We start from the raw sequence: 24,159 nt of genomic DNA, 5'->3' as shown, positions 1-24,159 counted from the left end.
AAACAGGATAGACACAGATAAATAGGATAGACAGAGACAGATAGACAGATAGATGGATGGATGGATGGATAGATGGCTAGACAGACAAATAGGACAGATAGACAGACAAACAGGATAGACAGACAGATAGGATAAAGATAAACAGAAAATAGATAGTGATAGGTGGTAGATAAAGAAAGAGAGGGGCAGCTAAGTGGCACAGTGAATAGAGCACCAGCCCTGAAGTCAGGAGGAGCTGAGTTCAAATATGACCTCAGACACTTCACACTTACTAGCTGTGTGACCTTGGGCAAGTCATTTAACCCCAACTGCCTTGCCTTCCCCCTTCCAAAAAAATAGATTATGAATGAAACGAATTGAAATGAAATGAAAAAGTACATGAATAGATGATAGATGAATAAATAGATAAATAAGTAAACAAATAAAAGATAAAGACAGATGACAGATGGATGAATAAAAAAATTAATTAATAATTAAGATGACAAATGATAGGTAAATAGATAAAAAAGTAAACGAATAGATGATAGGTAGAGATAGATAAATACATCATTAAATGAATAGAAGATAGATGAATGAACAAATACATAGCTAAGTAAATGAATAAATAAATGAACAGATCAGTGAATAAATGAATAAAAGACAGATATAGATTCATTGATGCTATTTTTCATTTACCTTTTTAACCTGTTCATATTTCTCTCAAACTCTTTCTCCAGCACCACCCGCCATATGGTAATGGAATGTTTCCTTTTCCCCAGCCACCCTGGCAGTTTCCACAGGTGAGTCCCATTTTTTTAAACCCTTATTAAGTAAGATTAGCATTTTGCCTTTCAAGTCAACATGAGCTTCTCAGACAGTTCATGCATAATGAATGCGTAATAGAAACACGAGCCTCTTAGAATAGTCAGCAATTTAGCCAAAAATCACCAGTCAAGTCAGATACTTAGCACCATGTAGATTTTAAAAAAGGGTTGGTTTCCTGAACTTTCAGCCAATCAAACTGATATCGTGTAAAAGCAAAGGGATGGAGGAAGAAGAGCCCAGTCTTTGGGGCCAGGAGAAACTTTAGTTCAGATCCAGGCTCTAGCACTTAGTGCATGACTTTAGACAAGGCACTTTTTCTCCGCTGAGTTTCAGTTTCCTCATCAGTAAAACTGGGCTAATGATTCTCACAGTATCTACCTCACGGGGTTGTAAGTGCTTTGTAAACCCTAAAGCACCAGGTAAATGGGAATTACTGTTATGTAGACATAGCATAAATTTTACCAGGGATAGGGATAAGATTCAATGAACAACCAAATGAGCATTTTAGGTGCAAAGCCCTGGGAAGACAAATAGAAAGGGAACTCACATTCTGATACAGGGAAACAACACTCCCAGATGAGGGAGTTCTCTCTTCCAATGCCAGTCATCACCTTCTCTGAAATTGGTAATCTTATGAGAGTTGCCTAGGACACTGAGAGTCAAAAGTCAGTCAACAAGAATATTAAGCCCTCACTGTGTGCCAGGCACCATGCTAAATATTAGGGACAAAAAGAAAGGCCCAAAAAATCCCTATTCTAATGGGGGAGAAAATATGCAAATAACTAATTGTGTACAAAATATATACAAAGTAGATAATAACTGAGAGATGAGGGAAAGCATTATGGACATAATGGACAGCCAGCAAAACCAAATTCACCCAAGAAAGGTGCCCAGCACAGACAACATTGGGTAGGGGGTTGGGTGGGGAAGTAGTATAAAGACACAAGAAAACCAGAAGAGTCATCAGAGTCCTACAGAGCTGGACATATGAGTTGTCTTGGCCACACATGTTGGTGAGGAGAGAGGATTCTGGGCATGGGGGAACAGCCTGTGTCAGGCTGAGAGACAGGAGATGGAATGTTGGGTGTAAAGAAAGAAAAGTAGGCTGGTGTGGCTGGCTGTAGGTTATGTGGAGGGAATAATATGCTGAAAGACTTGAAAGATAGGAGTGCAACAGGTTATGAAGCATTTTAAATGCCAAACAGGAGTTTGATTTTGGTTTGATAGAATCATTAGAGCTGTCCAGATGAAACTGGCTGCCTCAGAAGGTAGTGAATCCTCTAACAAAGAAGGATGGGTGATCCATCATTGGGGTTGCAGTAGATGGAGTCTTTGGTTTCTCGGAAGTCTAAAATTTCATTATTCTATGTGCAATAACCCTTATCATCTCCATAGATAAACTACAGATAAATATACTATAGATCAACATTTAAATATAGATATAAGTATATAATATATTAGAAATAGATTAGAATATAGAATTATATATTGGAAATATAGAAATATTTAATATATTAAAATATAAAATTATATTAGAAATCTAGAGCTACATAAAATATATGAGAATATAAAATTATATATTAAAAGTACATCCCATATAGGCATATAGAATTATATATTAGAAATATAATATATTAAAATATAGAATCATGTACTGAAATAGATCAGAACATAGAATTATATGTTGGAAACATACAAATATATTCAAATATTGAATTACATATTAGAAATATAATATATATTACAATACAGAATCACATATTAAAATGTAGCACATGTTAGAATACAGACATACATTACAAATATATAATATATATTAGAATATAGAATTATATTTAGAAATACACACATAGACTATATTAGAATATAAAATTATATATTAAAACATAACATACATTAGAAATGTAGTATATTAGAATATAGAATTATATTTAGAAATATATAGACTATTAGAATATAAATTATATGTTAGAAATATATCTATTAGAATATAGAATTATATATGAAAATGTAACATATATTAAAATACAGGCTTTAGAAACATAAAAATATATAATATGCCAGACTATAGAATTATACATTAAAATATATTAGAATAACTATGTGTTAGAAATATACAATATATTAAAATATAGAATTGCATATTAGAAATACACAAATATATTTCTAAATACATATTAGAAACATGTTAGAACATAGAATTAGATATTTGACTATGTAAATATACAAGTAAATTACCGTAAAGTTATTTTGCAAAAATAATGTTGAGTTGGATTCCCAAGTACCTTCCATTTGAAAATGTTTCAATCAAAATACAAAAAAAAAAATGATTCCTCCCATTCTAATTTGGTTTTACATCATTGGAATTTTAAAATATGCCCTAAAACTATGAGTGAGTAAATGTGACAAAAGAAAGTTTTGGGGCACTTGTCAAAAAATAATTCAGTAAGAGTTAGATCAACATGACTTTTTTATAAACCTCGGCACTGGTTTTTCTCACTTACAGATGTATAACCCAGGAGGCTTTCCATCACCACCAAACTACCCATTTCATGGAGTAAGAATTTTTTCAGTTTTTCTTCTTTCGAAGCATTTATTGTACTTAATTAAGTATACTAAAACCACAGCGAGGGAATCTGTTTCAGGCAAAGTATTCCATGAGGATGGCACTGGAATGATTCACTTTTATCTAGGTGGAACACCCCTGAGGACTGCGGGAAATGGAAATTCTCTGTCAGGTTTTCCCCATGTTGTGTTCCCAGAAAGGAAACACCATTGCATAGTCTGGTTAGGGATATTTGTCTTGGCCCAAGCAATTATACTGCAAGTCATTCATTTAAGTCCCACACCTCCCACAATCGGGGTCACCCAAGATATGAAGGGATACCCTCCAGATAAGAGAGCCTTTTCATCTCTATCAATAGATCCTGTCCTAGAGGCTGTATGTGTGTGCATATGTGGCTGCGTGTGTGATGGTCCTGGGAAGAAGATGCTCCAAAATTCATTCTCCATATCAGAGGATGGGAATCTGACACCTTTGTATTTGTCAGTAAAATGAAGACTCCAGTGCTGATTCTGATTCCTTTTAGGGATTCAGATAGCACCAGGCTGAGCCCAAGAGCATTACATTCATGACACACAGAAATTTGTGGCACCTAAACGAGCAACTGACAATAAACTGAGTCAATGCTCCTATCGTTAGAAGAATCTACTTGGCACAGTGGATAGAACACCAAACCAGGAGTCAGGAAGACTAGAATTGAAATCTTGCCTCAGACACTATGTGACCCTGGGCAAGTCACTTAATCTGTGTCAGCCTCAGTTTTTCTTATCTGTAAAATGGGGGTGATAATAACACCCACCTCACAGGGTGCTTGTAAGGATCAATAGGAATAATATGCACGTGGGAATGTTTTGTAAGCCTTGGAATTATTATTATTATTATTATTATTATTATTTGTCTCCATTATTATTAGTCTCTGGACGGGGTCCAGACAGGTGATGACTTGATACTGACTCCAAGTCATGTGTTCTTTCTTCTGTATCATTCTGGCTCACTTCAAAAAGTGAAAATTGCTTTTCAAATAACTTACATTTATATTACGATTTAGAGTTGACAAAACAGTAAACCTACATTTTCTCATTTGATCCTCACAACACCCTCTATGAGGTAGGTGATATAGATATTGCTATCTTCCTTTTAATTCCATTTACTGAGCATTTCTTAAGCACAAAGGCAAGTCCCAAAAGCAATGGATGGACTTGAAGTAAGGGAAGTAAGGAAAAACTAAATTTAAATTCCGTCACTGCCATATATGTACTACATGATCTTGGGGAAATCACTTAACTTCCCAGTGCTCAAAGATAGTAAGTGGCAGTGGTGGGGGTAGTTATTCTCATCTGAATCTCCCTAGATCAATAAAACCATAGACCCAGTCCCCATCCCTATAAATATTGGGTATGGTCATAGAACCAGTCCTCATCAGCAAAAGACTTTGTGCCTGTTCAGTCAGGACTGGGCTTTTGGGCCAGTCCCTGACTACACTATTATTGTGATTGTTGGACAGTGTCAGATAAGACAGACTTGGGTAATCCAGGAATATGAGAGTTAATGATGCCTGATGGGATTGCTCACCCCTAAGTCCACTGCTTGGGGCTATCACAGAGACATAGTGCAATTCCTTTAAATGTGGTCAGTGCCAGGAATATACAAGTGCTTCTCCTTGGTCTTCATTGAATATCTCTTAAATAACTTGACCATGTTTTGCCCCTTTCAGCGTGTGCCTCCAGGGTTTGGACGTCCACCAGGCAGCAATGAGGAAGGCGGGGTAAGTAGAATTCAAGCCATAGACCTTCACTAGAAATAACTCTTTACCAGTATTCTCCTTCTGTTCAGGGGTCCTACAAAGAAAGCCACCCTACAGCCATTGAATCCATCCAAGAAACATTGGCCTTTGTGCCCAAGGCTTGAAGGAAATTAGATGGTGGAAGAGAAAACCAAGCAAGCAAGCCAAAAGCAATTTAACATAATCTGTCTCATCATTTTATTCTCTTAAACTTTACCTGTAAGAGAAACATAAGAGTATTCAAAATCTATTTTCTTAGTCTAATAACATTGGAAACAGTAAAAGGAACCCAGGGTAGCTTTAAACCATAGTTTTCAAAACTAGAAGCAACCACTGAGGTCAACTCATCCACCCTCCCCATTTTTCAAATGAAGAAACTGAGGCCTTGGAAGGTTTTATAACTTATCAAAGGTTGCACATTTGATTAGTGACAGAGTGAGAATTAGAATCCAAGTCTTCTGAGCACAGTCAAATGATAGTGTTATAGACTAATGATCTGATGTCCTGATTTTATGGGACAAGAGACCCACAGATCATCATTATTAAAATTAAAATGTAAAGGACCATAGCTGGGTCTCTGCTACAGCCTGAGGAATGCAGACAGGCACAAACTCTATGGACTAGTCATCTAAGCCTTCTGAGGGGATTATTTCCTACATTACTTTATCTACCTGATTCACCGCCTTGAAATATTTGGTTCCTTTAGATCTGTGGGAAGGGGGCTTCCAAGGGTGTCAGTCATTGAAGCCTGTGCCACTACCAGCTTGGATGGTCCATGGGCCAAGCACCAAGAAACACTCCTAGGAACAGAAGCAGTACAGCAAGCATCTCAAATTCACTTTTTTAGGACAAAGACATTTGGAGGAGGCTGTGGGAGGGTGGAGAGAAGGAGACCTAAGGACACAGGATCGTAGTCTAAGTGAGAAGGTACTTTAAAGGCCAGCTAATCCAACCCCTTCCATTTTACAGCTTAGAAATGTATACTTGAAGGGGCAGCTAGGTGGCACAGTGAGTAGAGCACCGGCCCTGGAGTCAGGAGGACCTGAGTTCAAATCCGACCTCAGACACTTGACACACTTACTAGCTATGTGACCTTGGGCAAGTCACTTAACCCCAATTGCCCTGCCTTCCCCCCTGCAAAAACAACAACAACAAAAAAGAAATGTATACTTGAATACATGTTTGGGACAGGAGTTTTGTTCTTCTTTCCTTCTCAATGGAGGTAGGGAGGAAATAGGAACAAGAGAAGCTGGATTTCCATTGAAAAATAAAAATATAATCTAAAAAAAGTAAATGAAAGAGTTGGGGAAATCTATAGTTGAGAAAGAAATGGTGGCCTGGGAAGATCTGTCAAAGACGCAAGGCCACGTGAGAGGAAGAGACCTGAGCACACCATCTTATGGAGGAAGGAGGAACCAAAATTCTTGGACACTGGTCCACAGAGAGCCCAGGTCATGTTGAGTCTACTGCCAGGCACAGAAGATGAGGCCAGGTGAGGGAGAAGCTCACCTGTTATTCAGCTACTGGGTAAAGGAGTAATGCCATCTGGTAGCATCCTATTTTAATTAATTATTCTTGCCATCTAGACACTAATCCCAAGGACTTTTTTCTATATGATGAACAACAAGTGGTATTTGAGCCTTCTAAATTTTGTCATCCTGATTGAAGCCCTGGTTGCCGCATGATTGTTGTGGTTCTACCAATAGTCCACTGCAGCATAGATATAGGTGGATGATGATGATGATGATGATGAAGGAGATAGATGTTGGATGGGTAGACAGGTGACAGATAGAGAAATAGACACATAGGTGGAGAGATGGATGAATGAATAAATATGTAGGTAGATGGATTGATGGATGGATAGATAGACAGATATAGGTACCTGGATGGATAGATAGATAGATAGATAAGAGATGGATAGATGAGAGAGAAAGAGAAAGAGGCGGGGTGAAGATGGCAGCAAGTCCTTTCTAAAAATGCAATTATAAAGTAGCCCCAACCATAGTCTGTTAAGACAAAGAAGAGGTCTGTTATAATGGCAGGCATGCTAGCTGTGGCCTCGGAAAGCCTGGCTGGGCATCAGTGCCAGCTGTTCCAACTGCCAGCTCTATGGAAAACCACTTCATTTCTCTGATCTTCAGTTCCTTCATCTTTAAAATGGGTATAATGACATATGCCCTACCTCTATCACAGGGATTTAGAGTTTGAACTATTTTTATCATAGTTGTATTTAATCAAAAATACTGCATTCAGAACAGTGGTAGGAAGAACCTAACAGAACTACTAAAGTGATGAAATGGATAAAACACTAGACCTGAAGTCAGGAAGGCTTGAGTTCAAATCCAGTCTCAGACACTTATCTAGCAGTATAAGTCATTTAGCTGCTGCCTGCCTTAGTTTCCCCAATTGTAAAATTGGCATAATAATAGCAACTACTTCACAGGTTTGCTGTGCAGATCAATTGAGATCATATTTGTAAATTTCCTGGCACATAGGAGGCACCTCAGAAATGTTAATTATTATTTAATTTTTATTATGATTATTATTGTTGTTCTTATAGCAGAAAATTCTCAGGGTATGTTTGAACCATATTGGGAAATCTATAGTATAACATTTGTTCCAACCCATGATTTCCTCTGTGACCTTAGATATGGCACCTCATCTGTCTGTCTCTCATTTTTTTCTACCTATAAAATGAGAATAATTCTCTCCCTCCCAAAAAAGTTTCTATAGTAATAAATCTGATTGTAGCTCAGCCTTCTAGCTAAGATCAAATATGTGTGTAGACAAGGAGACCCAATTTCTAGTTCTGGCTATTTCTATTACTATGGACATGGGGAAGTCCTCTGAGCGTTAGTCTAGCCTCATCTGTTGGCTCAGATCAACTCAAAGATCCTTCCAGCTCTCATATTCTGGGATTCTGTGAGTTTATGACCCTATTGCCGGCTGAAAGAACCAAGGGTAAAATTAACACTAAACAGTAATACCCTCTGACCAAACACATGCATAAATAAGAGCAAATCTTAACACAGAGTGGGCAGCTGCCTGCATGATGCGATTGTAGGGACTCAGGAAGAAGGTTCCTTGTTTACAAGAATACTTCCCCAATGATGTTCATCAATGCTTAGGATTCCTCCAACAGAAGACAATTAGAAGTAAGATTTAAAAAGAAACACTCTCAGAAAAGGTAACAATTGAGAAACTGATGCTAAGGTGTAAGTTAGTAGTATCAGCTCCTCCCCAGCCATAGGTTTGCCAGGGGTGTAGGGATTAGGACCTGAAAAATATGGGAAGATTCTGTGAAAGGAAGATAGGACATACAAAGATAGCCCGAGGATGCTAAGGCAAATTCTGCCTACTTCATGATTCTGCTTGGGACTAGCTTTAACATGGCTCATAGTTCATCAAGGAAGATGCTGTAGGCAATCCAAATGATTTTGGCCAAATGACTTTTTCTGAATGCTTAACTAGTTTGGGATCTCTAAGGGGGATTTTGGTGCAGATCTGTGGTTTCATAGCTACTACATAGTGACCAAATCGCCTTACTTCCCTGACATAAGGAAATTGGAAGTGAGGAAATTCCTTCTCCCAATACAAGTCAACACTCATCTGCAGCTCACAGTCTTGGAGAGTTGCCTAGAACACAGAGAGGTTAAATGATTTGCCCAGGTCACACAGCCAGTACATGTCAGAGACAAAACTTGAGCCCAGGTTTTTTGTTGGCTTTGGGGATGGCTCTTTGGCCCCTATGACATGATACCTAGATACTTAACATTAGAAAAAAAAAAGATTATTCTTCGGAGAAGTAGTCAAAGCTAATGTGATATAAGATAAATTCAGAAAGTATGTGGCTGATGGGATTCCTTCTTCACATTAAAAATTTCCAAAGAAATCTTGTTGAGCGACAAAGAGAAATTCCTGATCTACTTCTTTCTCCCTACAGAATCCTTATTTTGGCTATTTTGGATATCATGGGTTTGGAGGGCGACCCCCATATTACTCAGAAGAGATGTATGAACAAGATTTTGAACAGCCCAAAGAGGAGGATCCACCCAAAGTGGAGAGCACCACCTCGGCCCCTCCCCCTAACACCACAGCCCTTGAGAACAATTCAACTCAACCTACTGTCCCTAGCCCAGGAGGAAGTCAAGGTGGAAATGAGACCAGCCCAGCAGGGAAGGAAGCTCAAGCCCAGAACCCTGGGAATAACCAAGGAGTACATCCTGGAGTTAACTTGGCTCCTGCTGTCAATGTCTCAGGCTATGACGTACCAGGAAGCCAGATCCCCCAGATCCCCCAGATCCCCCAGATCCCAAGTCAGCCAAATGTTTTTGCAAACTCTCCAAACCCTAATTTTAGAGTCTTTCCTGTGGTCAGCCAATGGACCCAAACAGGACTCCCCTTAGGACCTAGAGTGAATAGCCCTTTTTATAGAACTTATCCCAATCAAAGGAACTACCAATGGCATAATTTGGCTTATGTAAGCAAACAAATAGCTCGCCCAGGAAACACAGCTTACCAAAAAGTTTATCCTTCCATTTCTAAGAGCAATTCTCCCAATCATGTATCAAATCTAGTAAATAACAGGCGGAACCTCCAGAGTCCAACCAAACACCCTGAAGAAACAAATGGTGGGTCAGCAGATCCCGAGCATGTCACTGCCCATAAAGATGAGCCGACTGAAAACCCAAAAGAGAATCCAACAATTCAGAGAGAAAGAACAACCTTTCCTACAGGGGTTCCAACCAGCACCTGGAGAAACTCACAAGGTTATGAAACTAACAAATCAAATTATAAGTTACCTCCTCCAGAAGGCAACCCTCCAGTACCAAGTGTCAATTCAGTTGACCAACATGAAAATTCTTATTATCCAAGAGCAGATTCCAGGAAACTTCCAGCTAGTATACAAACAGCAAATTTTCCCAAGGGAATAGTTTCAGAACCAAGAAAAGATCCAGCCGATACTGAAAATAACCCACCAGAAATGAAACATGGAACCCACCACCCTGCATATACTGAGGAAGCATCCTATCCTCCAAGAGAATCCTTTTTTCCTGGAAGCAACACATGGAACCCCCAACAAGGATCTCCAACTTTTGAGGATGAAACTATGAGGCAGGAAGGTACTTTACTTTATCCAGCCCTTGGAGTAAGAAGAAATGTCCCCTACCCTGAATATATTCCCTACGATCCCCAGAGGAACACTCCTTATGTGAAAGGTAATATGTGGGATGAGAGAGATGACTTTCCTGGTACTTCCAGGCCAACAGGCCAACCAGGAAACCCATCACATTCCCTGAACAGTCCTTCAGGTCAGAGACAGCCATCAACTTACAATGAAGAGGATCCAATTGACCCAAAAGGTGATGAGTTTTACCAAGGACCTGATGCATGGAGGAAGGAATCCAACTTCAAAGGAAGTGAAGTTAGGTTCCGTGAAAAATACCTGTATGCCCGAAGGCATCCATCTCAGCCAAGGGAATACCCCCAGCATTCCACAAATAACTTACCAAGACAAAGGCAATCTCTTTATGGTGCATATTATCCCTGGCACCTAGAAGAGCGTGTCCCATCTTACAACATGGCTCCTCCTCTAACACCACCAGGAGAAAAAAGTGGGTATTACTATCCTTCTAATGCCTTTGGACAGGAAGAGAGTATGCCATCTCCTTCTTGGGGATCATGGGACCAAAAGAATTATATCCCAACAAAGAAAGGAAGAGTGCCATATTACAGTATAAATCCCTGGGGTCAGGCCACCAATTCATACAAATCCATAGCAAGTGTCCTGAGTCAAAGAGAAAATCAACCCCTCTCCAGCAGCTTTCCGGTTGGGCTTAGAGGAAACCCAACATATCAAGAAGTAGAGAGCCTCAACTATGACAGTGAACAAATTAATAAGGTAAATTTACCTGAGAAGGAACAGTTTACTGTCACAGAATCTGTGATTCAAAACAAGCCAATAAATCAAGGAGAAGCAAATTCATATCCCCCAGCCAGTCAAAGAAATCCCTGCTGTGCTAGTGACCCCACAGGGCTCAAAGACAGCCCTCTTGTACCACTGGACTACTTTCCACCCTTTGGTCTTGTTTCAGGGGAGTATGGAGAAGGAAATCCAGCATATACAGAGGGCAGTCACACTAAGCATGCTAGGCACATCATCTACCCCCCAGGCATCCAATCCAACCTACGAAATAGTTCAGAGAAAAATCTACCTGAGAAAGAAGAGAATCCAGATCCCTTCAGGGATGAAACGCTCATGTTGAAAAAAAGCTCACCATGTTCTAAAAGGAGTGAAATAGACCAGGTGGAAACCGTGGCTTTTTCTGACACTGACTCCCTCCAAGCAAATACACCATGCCGCGAAAGTACCCTTAGGGGAGATGGGAACAACATCCTGGCAAAAATCTTTGGCACTGACCAGTTCAGTGAAAGAACCAATAACCTTATTCCTGAGGAGCTTGAGGCTCCTGAAGAAAGCCCCAAGCCAGAAAATATCCAAAGTGAAGGGGGAGGAAGTGAAGGTCGCATGAAGCAGAAAGGTGTACCTAGTATCCAACAGGTACCCTGCCTCCACTCCAAGCTAGACAAGCATCTCCCTTCCAGCACGGGTCCTCTATTTGGCAAGAGAAGACTGGGCCCATTGGATGGAGAGCCAGCCATGGCCTCTCCCCAGCCCAGCAGCACATTGACTGAACTGGCAGCCAGGGAGCAGCTTGATGGTACCAACATAGACCCAGTCGTTCCCTCAGAGATGCCTCTTTCCTTTCTGTCTCTTCCAAGAGAAATTCCAGGAAATGCAGAGCTTCAGATGCCAGACTGCCTGCTACTTCAGAGCTAGGGACCCTCCGAGAGAAGATAAATGGCATCTTACAGCAGTGGTTCCTAAGCTAACTTTGTATCGCTAAGACTCCTTCAGGATCAGAACATATCTGGTGACCGACACTCCTTCCATACATCCCATGTTTCCTAGTCACAGCAGCTTTGATGGTCCTGGGGAAAATCCCTAGCCAGTCAGACTACTTGCAGAAGCCCAGAGTGGTTGTGCAAGGACGGCTGGATCTTGTATTTATGTGGCAAATTGCAGGGGTGCAGCCAGCCATCAAGGCTTAGAGAGGCCCATCTTACCCATCCTAGGTACTCTTTGCTTGCTGATACCTCCCATTTCTCTGAAGATGCAACATTTGCAAAACAGCTGGCTTCTACAAGAATTGGAAGCCTCAGAAATTCTCCATTTGAGTATGGAATTCTCTGCTTGGTCTAGCCTGATCTGTGCACTTTTTTACTTTTTTTGATTTGAGTCTTTGCTGGCATGTTTTTCCTATCTATTTCTCATTTAAGGTCCTCTTTGTGCCAGGAGAGGCAATTTGGCGTGGTAGATAAAGAGCTGGCCTTGAAGCCAGGAAGACATGCGCCCACATCCTGCCCCTAGTTCATCCAGGCTCTGTGACCCTGGGCAAGTTCTTAACTTCTCTGTGCTCTCTAGGCAATTCTCTAAGGCTATGAGTTGCAGAGAAGGTGCTAGCCTGCCTTAGTGGAAAGAGTTTCCTCACCCTAGAGTTTCCAATGCAAATGAAATCACAGGTTCAGTCCCTTGAGGATTGCTTTCCCCACCCCCCACCCCATCCCCCACCACCTCCTTCTTTCTCTCCTTATCTGACATTTTCCTCTTCTGTCTCCTTTAATTTTTGTTTCTTTCTCCTGTTTCTAATTTTTCCCCATCTTTCTTCCTTTGTAACATGACTTTCATAGTACTTTCTCCTCTCATATTGACTTCATTCTCTCACCCCATGGGCTGCCCTTCTCTCCCTGAGATTTCTATTTCCTTCACTGCATTCTGTCCCTTTACCACTCAGTTTCTCTCTCTCTCTCTCCACTATAATCCCATTTTTCTTCTCCCCTCATCCCATTCCCATGTGCAACATCTCTCCATGTCCCATCGCTTTTTTAAATCTCTTCCTCTCTCCCATTTTATCCCCTGCTCAATTATTGCTACTCTAATAGTCACTGGCTTGAAATAAACTTCACCACTGAGTACATTTCAGGAAAAGTTAGACACAGACTCCTGTTTTTTCTTTCAGTTTTACTATCATCTCTTTAAAGTAGAGCCTTGCAAAAAAGCCATGGAGAAAGGTGGAAGAGAAATAGATTCATTCCAAAACCAGTAATTCTTTCTTACTTTTGAGGAGATGAGTTGAGCAGCTCCAAAGAAACTCTTTGGAGGCAAGGCTTAGTTAGGAGAGGAAAACAAAGATTGAAGAGGCTGCCATTTTGGGATTCAGATATCCAGAAACCAAGGTCACAATCTTCAGAGATGTCCTCTCCAGCCTATTCATTCACAGTTTTCAGGATTCTGGAGCACGCAGTTTGGGAAACACTGTCTGAGACTGGTCAGATAACACCTTGTTACAGAATCAATGGTTCTGTGGGGATCAGATTCTGTTACTAGTAACATAAAGGGTAGAACAGCTATTCTCAGGCACACTGTCTTATTCTGCTGGTTATATAAGAGTTTGACATCCAATAGACATCTCTATGTAATTTTACTTAGCTGTTCTGGATTTTGAGATTAATGGCACTTTGAACCATGGACAAGATCCATGTTCTCTTGCATAAAAGTGCTTGAAACATGAATTACCAAAGAGCATGTGTTATCTGAGTTAAAGAGTTGTTTTAATTTTAAACATGATCCCAAGAAAGCTAGTCATCAGAATTAAAAAACAACTCACCTGCATAAATTTCTCTAGGCTACTGTGAGGGCATAATATCTGTAAGGCACTAGCCCAGTGCCTGTCATAGTAGGTGCTTAATAAATGCTTGTTCCTTCTATACCTCTTACAAGAGCATAATAATTAGATTCATGATAGATTGGGATATGCCATTTTATCCAGGAAACATCAGTGTTTCCACCTTTGCATTTGTACAGCACTATGTAACCTCTTTGGGGGCAGGGATTTTGTCTTGCACTTTTTATATACATATATATAATGCCTTGCACATAGTAGGTGATCAATAAAGCTCGATTGGTGAATTGATTGATCGACAATCTTCTTTCAAACCATATGATACTCTTTAGCAGTAACTGCTGTCTCCCCCATTACTGCAAGCTCACTGAGAGCAAAGGCTGGGTTTTTTTTTTACTTTCTTTGTATCCATGGCACTTAGCACAGTGCCTGATACATAGCAGATACATAATAAATGCTCGTTGACTGACTGATTCACGACAGGGCCGAGAGAACTTGGTCAATTGCTTTCTAGACTATTTCTGTTGCGGTGTCTCTCAGGATTCTATACCTCTGGAAGGAGATACAATGATGCAGGAGAAAGAGGAGCAGCCTTGGAGAGATCTGAGTTTGAATCCTGCTCTTACATTAACTAACCTTGTTTCCAAGGTTCCTCAGTCTGCTCTTTTCCACAATGGAAATAATACAAATATTACGTACTCCAAGAGGCAAAGCAAGTCAACAAGCATTTTTAAGCACCTATTAGGTGAGGCAGCAAGATCCTTCCTTAGGGTCAGGAAGACGGGTTCAAATCCTCTTCTGACACATTCGTTATGGGAGGGAAAAATCCTTTAAATTCTGTGTGTTAGGTGATTTTGTAATATAAATGGCAGTGGGGGTGGTGATCTGCATTGATACAGGGAATTTCTTCATCAGTGAAATCACATCCAAAATTAAAGGACCCACCTCCCGGCATGGTTGAGAAGATCAATGAGACACTAAAAGCAGTGTACTATGTAAATGCCCAGAATTATCATCATCATCATTCTTCTTCTTCTGAAATGCCAGCATCCCTCACCAGGGCCCAACCTAAGCAAAACTGAACTAAGCGATGTTTGTCTTCAGTCCCACCAGAGTTGTAACTAATAGGAGCAAATGGGGCTTTGTCCAAGGTGCTGACTAAGGTAAGCGGGAAGGGTGCGCCTCCTTCCCAAAGTGACAGCAGACCACAAGCCTTACTTGTTCCCCACTCCTCAAAGACCATAGTCATGACATTCCCCACCTGGGCTACCTTCCCCTTTCCTTAAGAAAGATCATCTCTGGAATGGGCTACCCCAACTTTCACTACCTACAGTCAGGTTGTCCTCTGAACCATTGCTTCCCACTTTCTCTAATGAAATTTGTTCCAAGTGTTAGGACTGCCAGTCACAGCTTTAGTGTCCACAATTCCCTTCTTTGGGAAATGTTCCCTGGCACCCAATACTCTTATTGATCCTTCCAGTCACCCAGGGCCATTTGCTTCAGTGTACACACAAATCAATGTCCCATGCGCTAGATTTTTCTCACCCTCTTTGCCCTCATTAAAATGGATCTGCTAGGGGCAGCTAGGTGGCACAGTGAGTAGAGCACTGGCCCTGGAGTCAGGAGGACCTGAGTTCACATCCAGCCTCACACACTTGATGCACTTACTAGCTATGTGACCTTGGGCAAGTCATTTAACCCAATTGCCCTGCCTTCCCCTCTTCAAAAAAAATAACAAAATAAAATGGGTCTGCTTCATGTCCTGGTGCTCATCAGCAGCTGTACCGAGTCGGAGAAGCACTGATTCTTCTGGCCTTTTTGTATGTCCTTTGATGACCAAGAAGCTGTGTCAATGGCTCAAGCCATGGGACACACTGCTGCCTCTCCCCGCCCCACCCTGATTAATCAAGTCTGCGGAACAGCTTCCTTGCCTTGTTTGTTAATTTTTTCAATGAGCAAAAATCTACCTTCTCTTTCCTGTCTCTTCCCTCCTCATTAATTGAGGCAGAGAGAAAAATAAAACCCCTGACAGAAATATGTATAATCAAGCAAATGGAATTTCCATTTCCCAAATCAAATTGGTTATAGTGAAGATAGATATTGATGTGTATGCTGTTGCCTAAGTGTATGTGTATCTGTGCATATATGTATAAATACACACACACACATCTATACATATGTGCATATGTCTCATTTTGTGCTGGGAGTATGAAATCTCTCACTTGGGAGACGGGTAAGATGTTTAATCATCAGTTCTCTAGAATCATTGCTGGCCATTAGAGTGATTAGAGCTCCTAAGCCTTTCAAAGTCGTTGGAACTTAAAATACTATTGTCATTTATGCACTGTTTTCCTGGCTCTGCTCACCTCACTCTGCATCAGTTTGCATGTCTGCCCAGGTTCCTCAAGCTCTGCCTATCCCATTGGGAAGGATGAAGTCCCAAATCTCAGCAATCTGGTCCATGTGGTGGGTGATACCAAAGCTTCACAGTTCACAGTGGATCTCCTGATGCAAAGGGGTGATGTGGAAAATAAGCAGGGGCAGCACTAGCACCAATGGGGCAATCAAAACAAATGATAATACTTCCAACATAGTCACCAATTCTTATCATGGGTCAGGGTCATCTGTAGTAAAATAGATAAGGGATCATAAGCCTTTCGCATGCAGCCTATGTCTCATGTATCTAAGTTCATACCATAGTCAGGAAATATTCAGTATTCTTTGTCCCTCCTTGGGAGCCCTATGAGAGAGGTGTCAAACTAAATCTTTTCCCCCTTAGAGGTACCTTCTGAGCATCTGCCTACTTCTTTCAGAGGGGCTGAATAAGCCACTCAGTCAACTAAGATCCCTTTTTTTCAGGTAAATTAATAATTACCATAGTTATACAGAGATGGTTTCATTTCTCCTAAGTGATCTTAAAGTAAGTCACCCTCCCCCCTACCAATTCAGCCCGTGGTCCCTCAAGCCCTTTCTGAACAGGACTTGCCTAAACTGTCATGGAAGAAAGGAGATCTTTCCATTGAGAAGAAACTGATCCATTTTCCTAGGGTGCATGGAGCTCCCTGAGGGAGTATGGTCCTTGACACTTGAGTGACTCCATGCAGAGAGTTAAATAAGGAAGAACACGAGATGGTCAAGAAGTAATATGTCTTTATTAAGTAAGACTTCCTGGAAGATGGAACCAAGAAATGATGGGATTAGAAAATCCTTCCCCCTTCATAGGTTAGAATCCAGTCACTAAGGATGTAGCTCTTGGGAGGGAGGACAATGCACCCCAAATGTTACATACATGATGATGAAGCTGTTTCAGAGTCCATTCAAGCATTCAAAATGCAAGCTGCCTGGGTGTTATGGAGGGTGGAAAATCACTATGGCATGTCCAAGACCTCTTTTACAGTGAAATGGATACCCTGATCAGAGACAAAGATGCAGAGGGGTCCAAAAGGAAGAAGAAGGATATATTTCATGAGGGCTTTGATGTCTAATTGGTCTGTAATGCCATATCCCAAAAAGGCATCAACTCCAGTGAAGACAAACCTTCCGTCCTGAGATAGGGTAAAGAGACCGATATAACCAATTTTTAGTCAGAGACAATTCTAGAAGCACAAGGGATCTTGTTATATAGATCTTTTAGAGGGGAGCACTTTATTGGACGTAAGGAGCACTGTTGGGCAGAAATAGCTGCCTCTTTCTTGGTTAGGGGAATCTTCTGGCATGTCATACCAGCCCTCATGTCCAGAACCTCTGCTGTTCTCATAAGGGCATCAACCTGGTTGTTTGAGGTAGCAGAGGGCATACGATGTCAATCAAATCAAGTCAATGAACATTTATTCAGCACCCACTATGTGCTCAGCACTGTGCTAAATACCAAGGATACAAAAAAAGGCAAAATATTGGCTCTTGCTCTTAAGCTCACAGTTTATTCTGATCTCTGAAGGGTGCTAGCATTCCCCACAAACATCTGTATGTAGAGGGAGGAATCAACAAAATTCTCCCATCTGATCTTGGCCCCAAAGAAGAGACTGCCCAGTCCTATTCTCTCCAGGCTTCCAGCCTCTTGGCCAGACTTCTGACCACCACTCATTTGTCTCATTCCTCAAGGCTTTCTAGCACACCAGCCATGATGCCGATAGTTCAGCCCACTGGGCATGAGACTTCCCTCAGAGCATCAACAGCACTGGATTAATGTCTTCTGGGGTCCGGTTGCATATGCTTCTCTCATAGCAAGCAGAGCCATCAGGAAATCAGGGAAAGAGTATTCATTACTAAAGAGCTGGGGTCCTCAGATATGGGAACCCATTGAGCTAGTGGAGAAGGCACAGTGCTAGGGCTTGGACTTGAGGACCCAGTCTCTGATAGAGTAGCGACTTGTTCAGATAGGCCTAAGAGACCTAGTCTAGCTCGATCTTAGATATACCACTTCCATTTAACAATAGATTCTTCCTATGCCTTGCCCATTTTGTTAGAGGACCCACTTTGTATCCCCCAACTCATAAAAGGCACCTCTGGAAGAAGAGTAATGGTATAGTCCAGCATTATCAATTCAGTAGCAACTAGATCCAGCAAAAGGCAAGGAATTGTTTTGCGAAAGTGACAAACAATGAGTTTGAGGCACTTAACAGGTCCAGTGGTCATTTGGTCTGGCCACCTCTAAGTTCCTGCTAAAGACTCCACTCGTCTTGTTCTTTATGAACAGAGACCTCAGAAAACCATGGGATCCAGAGATTCATATAGCCACCTCCAACTGAACAAGGGTGTTCCTTCCCTTGGTGATCTCCCCCTTAAAACCCTCGACAGAAACTAAGATGTCTCGCTGTCCTCTGGTGTGATAGTAACTTGCTACCAATGTTGTTACAAGGGAAGGTTGTCATTTTTTTAATTGAGGGGTAGGAATTGATGGGAAGAAAGCAAAAGTGACAGTAATATAAAAAAAGAAATTCTAGTTTTAAGAGAACTACAGGGCAGCTAGGTGGCGCAGTGAGTAGGGTACTGACCCTGGAGTCAGGAGGACCTGAGCTCAAATCCGGCCTCAGACATTTGACACACTTACCAGCTCTGTGACCTTGGGCAAGTCACTTAACCCCAATTGCCCTGCCTTCCCCCCTGCAAAAAAAAAAAAGATAGAAAAGAAAAGCGAACTGCTACTGAGCCCAACAGGTACTGGGTGCCGTCCCTCTGTTCTATACCCAGGCATGCAGTTTGCACCGGGTTTGATCCTGGGGGGGCCTCCGTCTAATTAGAGCGAATCGGTTCCTGTTTCTCATGCTCTTCAGCTCATCAAGTCACTTACCCAATAGAAAAAAATTGTTTAAGACTTGGCTAACAGGAACTTAGAGGTGGCCAGACCAAATCACCACTGGACCTGTAAGCTCCTTCAAAGTGGCAGCTCACTGTGTCACTTTTGAAAAATAATTATTCCTGTCTCTGTCTCCTCAAAACTTGGAGTGAGAGAGGCAGTTTGGAACAAGTAATTTATTCCTATACACAAAAAAAATGCTAAACAAAAATACTCATGAGCATATATTAGCAAAACGAATTATACAGGATTCATTTACAACTCAATTCCTGTTAAAATCTGCTAGAAGAGTGATATATAACTCATCAGAATATAAAGACACAGTGCTGATAACTAGAAATTCTACATTTCAAAATGCTGTCCTAACAATTCTGCTAGTAAAACTGTCAGGACTGAACCAGTCCTTGTCTTATTGGTGAGCAACTGTCCTTTGCAAAAACACAGGAATAGTTGCTGGTGTTTGCCTTTATTGCCACCATCTATATCTAACCTCTGATAGGACCTTGGAACCTTTCAAATTCAGAAAGTTGCCTCCATCCTTAATATATACCCTTGGGTTACTCACCTGACTAAAACTGGGGAAGAATGAACACAAAATAAACAAAGGCAGCAGGTTTCCATGTGAGCAAGGTTGGGAGTCCAACATTCTCCAGACTCTTTGAAACTCACAGAGTTCCCCCTCTGGCCAAAGTGGGGCGAATGAAGGTAAGGCTCCTCTCCTCTCCCAGTAACTCTTCATCAGGTGTTTTATTGAAATATCACACTTATTTCAAACTCTCAATGGATTCAAGTTCTAACTAGATTGATAATTTATATACACCCTGCAGGACATGTCCAAGGTTCCTCAGCCTATTTGAACACAATTTCTGCATGAAACACCAGTTTTAAGGACTTTTTTCACTTAATATAAAGTCTATGATTGTGATTGATTGTTTTCACATGGTTAAGATGCCGGACGATATCATCATTTACTTTAAGTGGAGTAAAATGATTCGATTAAGTAATTTGATCAGTCTCACCTTTATAGCAACAACCAAAAAAAAAGCCCCAGCCTGAAAATCAAGAGACCTGAATTTTGGTCCTGACTCATTGACTTTGTTATTCAGTTGTTTGAGTTGTGCCCAACTCTTTGTGACCCCATTTGGAGTTTTCTTGGCAAAGATACTAGAGTGGTTTGCCTTTCCTTCTCCATCTCATTTTACAAATGAGGAAACTGAGGCAAAGAGGGTTAAGTGACTTGCCCAGGGTCACACAGCTAGTAAGTATCTGAGGCCAGATATGAATTCAAGAAGATGAGTCTTCCTGACTCCATGTCTATCCAGTACTTGACCCTAGCTGCCCAAACCATTAACTAGCTAGCAGGATAAAACATTTAGCAAATCACTTCATGTCTCTGACATTCAGTTTCCTCATTTTCCTGTCTACAAGATGAAGGCACTGAGCTGAATTATCTCCAAGGTGATATTTTGCTTTAAAATTCAATGATTCTAATTATTCAAGGCTCACTTAACTTGAGGCAGATCCTCTGGGTTGCTTTTATTTCCCTCTTCACTACTATACCTGTCCCTTAAGAAATAGCTCCTGCTGCCCAGAACTGTATAAACTTGGCCTTTAGATCCAAGTTCATCTCTGGAGACCAGAAAGAGGAAAAGAAATTGCAACTTAAATAATAATAGCCCTGTTCCTTCCTTCTTTACAAAGCCACAAAAGGTTTCATGGTGCCTCAGGTCAACTGCCACAGCTGACATTCATCAGAAAGCAGTTTGATGGGGCAATGAAGAACCATGACTTGTTTCACAATGAGATTCTATTTTTTTTTTGCCTTGTAGATTAAATATGAAGCTCCTTAACTTCTTTCTTCTCCTCTTTTCAGCATTCAGGAACCACTGCATTTTCATTTTCCCCTATGTCTGTGAATTGGTAATCAACAAGACCTAGAAAGAAGCATCAGCTTGTGTCGCTAAAGGATTCAATGGTGGAAAAGAGGGACTGACTCCAATCATTATCAGGGGCTGGACCTTTTGAGTTGGTCCTTGAAGTAAGATCAAACAGTCCATCACTGGGCTGACTGATGGTAGATCTTGCTTCATAGATGCCAGATCTTTCTTTGTTGTTGCTGTTCAGTAGTTTCAGTCATAACCAACTCTTCATGACCTAATTTTGAGGTTTTCTTGTCAAAGATACTAGAGTTGTTTGCCATTTCCTTCCCCAGCTCATTTTATGGATAAGAAAATTGAGGGAAATAGAGTTAAGTGACTTGCCCAGGGTCACACAGCTAGTAAGTGTCTGAGGCCACATTTGAATTCAGGTCCTCCTGAGTTCAAGGCCAGCACTCTACCCACTGTGCTATCTAGCTACCCTAGATCTTTCTTTACCAGTACCATATCTTTCTTTATTGACACAAGGTCATCCTTTATTGCCTTCAAAGTGTTCCAAGATCAGTTCAAATACCACCTCCTCCATCAGGACTTTTCTGATTATGCCAGATGGTTAGTGAGTTCTTCCCCAAAAAATTTATCTTGAATGAAGGTACCCAGCATGGGGGAATTGTAGAAAAAGTCTCAGAGTCAAGAGTACACCTTGGAGTGGAATAAAGACATAATTGGCCTAGTTGTCCTCATTAAAATGTAAAATCTGGGGGGAACAAGGCAATCAGAAGTGGAGGCCCCTTCTGGTTGAGGGTACTTCCATTGCATGAAATCTAGACAGGGTTGGAGTGAGTTTCCAGGTGAAGGAAGTTTCTGGAACATGATGGGAAAAGTCCAGGAGAGTAGCCTGGAGACACAGCAGAGTGGACATTTATATTAAAATGTTGTATGTGTACCAAAGCCTGAGTGTGGGGGAGCACTGCTCCATCAATTATTCTTCCTCATCTTTTGTTTCAAAGAACACTTGGTAATCAAGACTGGAGGCTAACCACTGTTCTGACCTGTGTTCAACTATGAGGTCATTCAGTAAACACTTGAAGAAGGCACAAGATGGCCCCCTCCTACCTTCCCAGGTTTTTTGTACCTTAATCCATTTTCCCCACCCTGGCCCCATACCTGGAAGACTCTCTCTCCTCATGTCTGCCTCCTGGCTCCCCAGGCTTCCTTCAAGTCCCACCTAAAATCTCACCTTCTACAGGAAGTCTTTCTCAATCCCCCTTACTTCTAGTGCCTCCCTTCTGTTCATTATTTCTTTTTCATCTTGTGTAAAGCTTATTTGTACATAGCTGTTTACATGTTTCTCTCCCATTAGATTGTGAATTCCTTGAGGGCAGGGACGATCTTTTGCCTTTCTTTGTATCCTTACACAGTGGTAGGCATATAGTAGGTCTTTAATAAACACTCATTGACTGACTAGCTGACTTTAAACAATGGGGATGAGAAACTATCACCTTCTGTTAAGATTTGATTTCCTCTCAAGTAGAGGTGAAACACTCAGCAGCAGCTATTTTCGATGGCAACAGCAAAACCCAGTCTGACACCACCCATCATCATTGGGTTTCTAGAGGTCCATTACTTGAAATCTGTTCCATAGAATTTGTTTTGCTTGATTACATGTATTTGTTATGAGAGTTTTGGTTTTTTCTTTCTTTTTCCATAATGGTGGAGGTAGGGAGAGATGGGAAGGAGAAAATGTGGATTTTTGTTCATTGAAAAAATGAATTTTAAGAGAAGAAATCTATCCCATTGCATCCACAGATATAGCCTGTGAAATAGTTGTGACAGTCTCCTTATTTCACTGAAACATTTCAAATATGTGGTCCCTAAATATCCAGTTCTACTCAAATAAAAAATCAAAGCCTGTGGCAGAGAATTATTACAAAAAAATTCTAGAAAGACAAATTCTGTTGCCCAACCAAAAATAAGGACATGTTAAAAAGAGTTACTGACTAGGTACAATTGACTACAGAGAAGTTCTCATGTGAAAAATGCTTGGGATAGGAAAGGAAACCATCAATGGGAGGAAAATCTTTGCCTCAAATATCTCAGATAAAAGTCATGTAGGGATGTAAGGCATGTAGGGAATTAACTCAAATATATAAGATTAAGAGCTATTCCCTAATACATTACTGAATCAAGGATATGAACAAAGAGTTTTTAAAAGAATTGCCAGATTTGAAGTGACATCCCTTCAAATAGTTAAAGAGAACTATCATATTCCCTTGAATCTTCTCTTCTCCAAACTAAATACCACCAGTTCCTTCAATCAATCCTTGTACAATGTGGTGGATTCAAAGCTTTTCACAATCCTGGGAGCCTTCCTCTCTATCTTCCCCAGTTTATCAGGGATTTTCTCAAACAATAACAGCCAGATTTCAAACAATCCTTTGGAAGTGATCTGACCAAGGCCAAGGAGTGAGGAATTGCCATCTCCTTATTCCTGGAAGCTAAGCTCTTTTTAATGTAGCCTGAAATCCCATTCACTTTTTGGGCTGCTCCATCACACAGTTGACTCTCACTGGGCTTGCAGTCCACTCAGATCCATGGATCTTTTTTTTTTCAAACAAGCTGCTATCTAGTCATCTTTCACTTGGGAAGTAGATTTTTTAAAGCCTAGGAAATATTTCTCTTGGTTGAATTTCATCTTATTGCATCCACTCAATCCAGTTTTCTAGCCTGCCAGGATCTTTGGGGTCCATGACTCAATCAGCCAGGGTGTTAGTTATCCTTCCCACGTTTGTGTCACCAGCAGACTTGATTAGCACACTATATTAAGGCCAAGGTTTCTCCCTTTCCCCCTAATATGGATTAGTTTTCCCCAGAAGGCAAAAAAGTTGTCCCTGAAGTTTGAATAGCCACCAATATCCTTTGACACAGCATCCTGGTCACCCAGGGGCATAAAAAGTTGTGTCCATGTCCAGTCAGGGTCTGATGATGAGTTTCCGTAGACCACCCAAGTCACCATACTGACATGCACCCTGCTGACCAGACATGTTTCCATATGCAGACAAAGTGGGGGAGCCACCTCCAGAGAGGCTCCA

At 41.0% G+C, this 24,159-nt stretch overlaps 1 protein-coding gene across 1 annotated transcript; it reads left to right on the top strand.

Annotated features, from left to right (window-relative positions):
* The first annotated feature begins 728 nt into the window (after positions 1–728).
* ENAM (enamelin) lies at positions 729–11,991 on the top strand. Its single transcript, XM_036764977.1, has 3 exons — positions 729–779; positions 5,082–5,132; positions 9,094–11,991. Exons 1-3 carry the CDS (start codon positions 741–743, stop codon positions 11,989–11,991), a joined length of 2,988 nt encoding a protein of 995 aa, XP_036620872.1. The 5' UTR covers positions 729–740.
* Positions 11,992–24,159: the final 12,168 nt, after the last annotated feature.

The sequence above is a fragment of the Trichosurus vulpecula genome, chromosome 6, assembly GCF_011100635.1.
Source record: "Trichosurus vulpecula isolate mTriVul1 chromosome 6, mTriVul1.pri, whole genome shotgun sequence".
NCBI lineage: Eukaryota > Metazoa > Chordata > Mammalia > Diprotodontia > Phalangeridae > Trichosurus > Trichosurus vulpecula.
The sequence above is the reverse complement of the archived record's forward strand: the minus strand, read 5'-3'. Positions and strand labels throughout refer to the sequence as shown.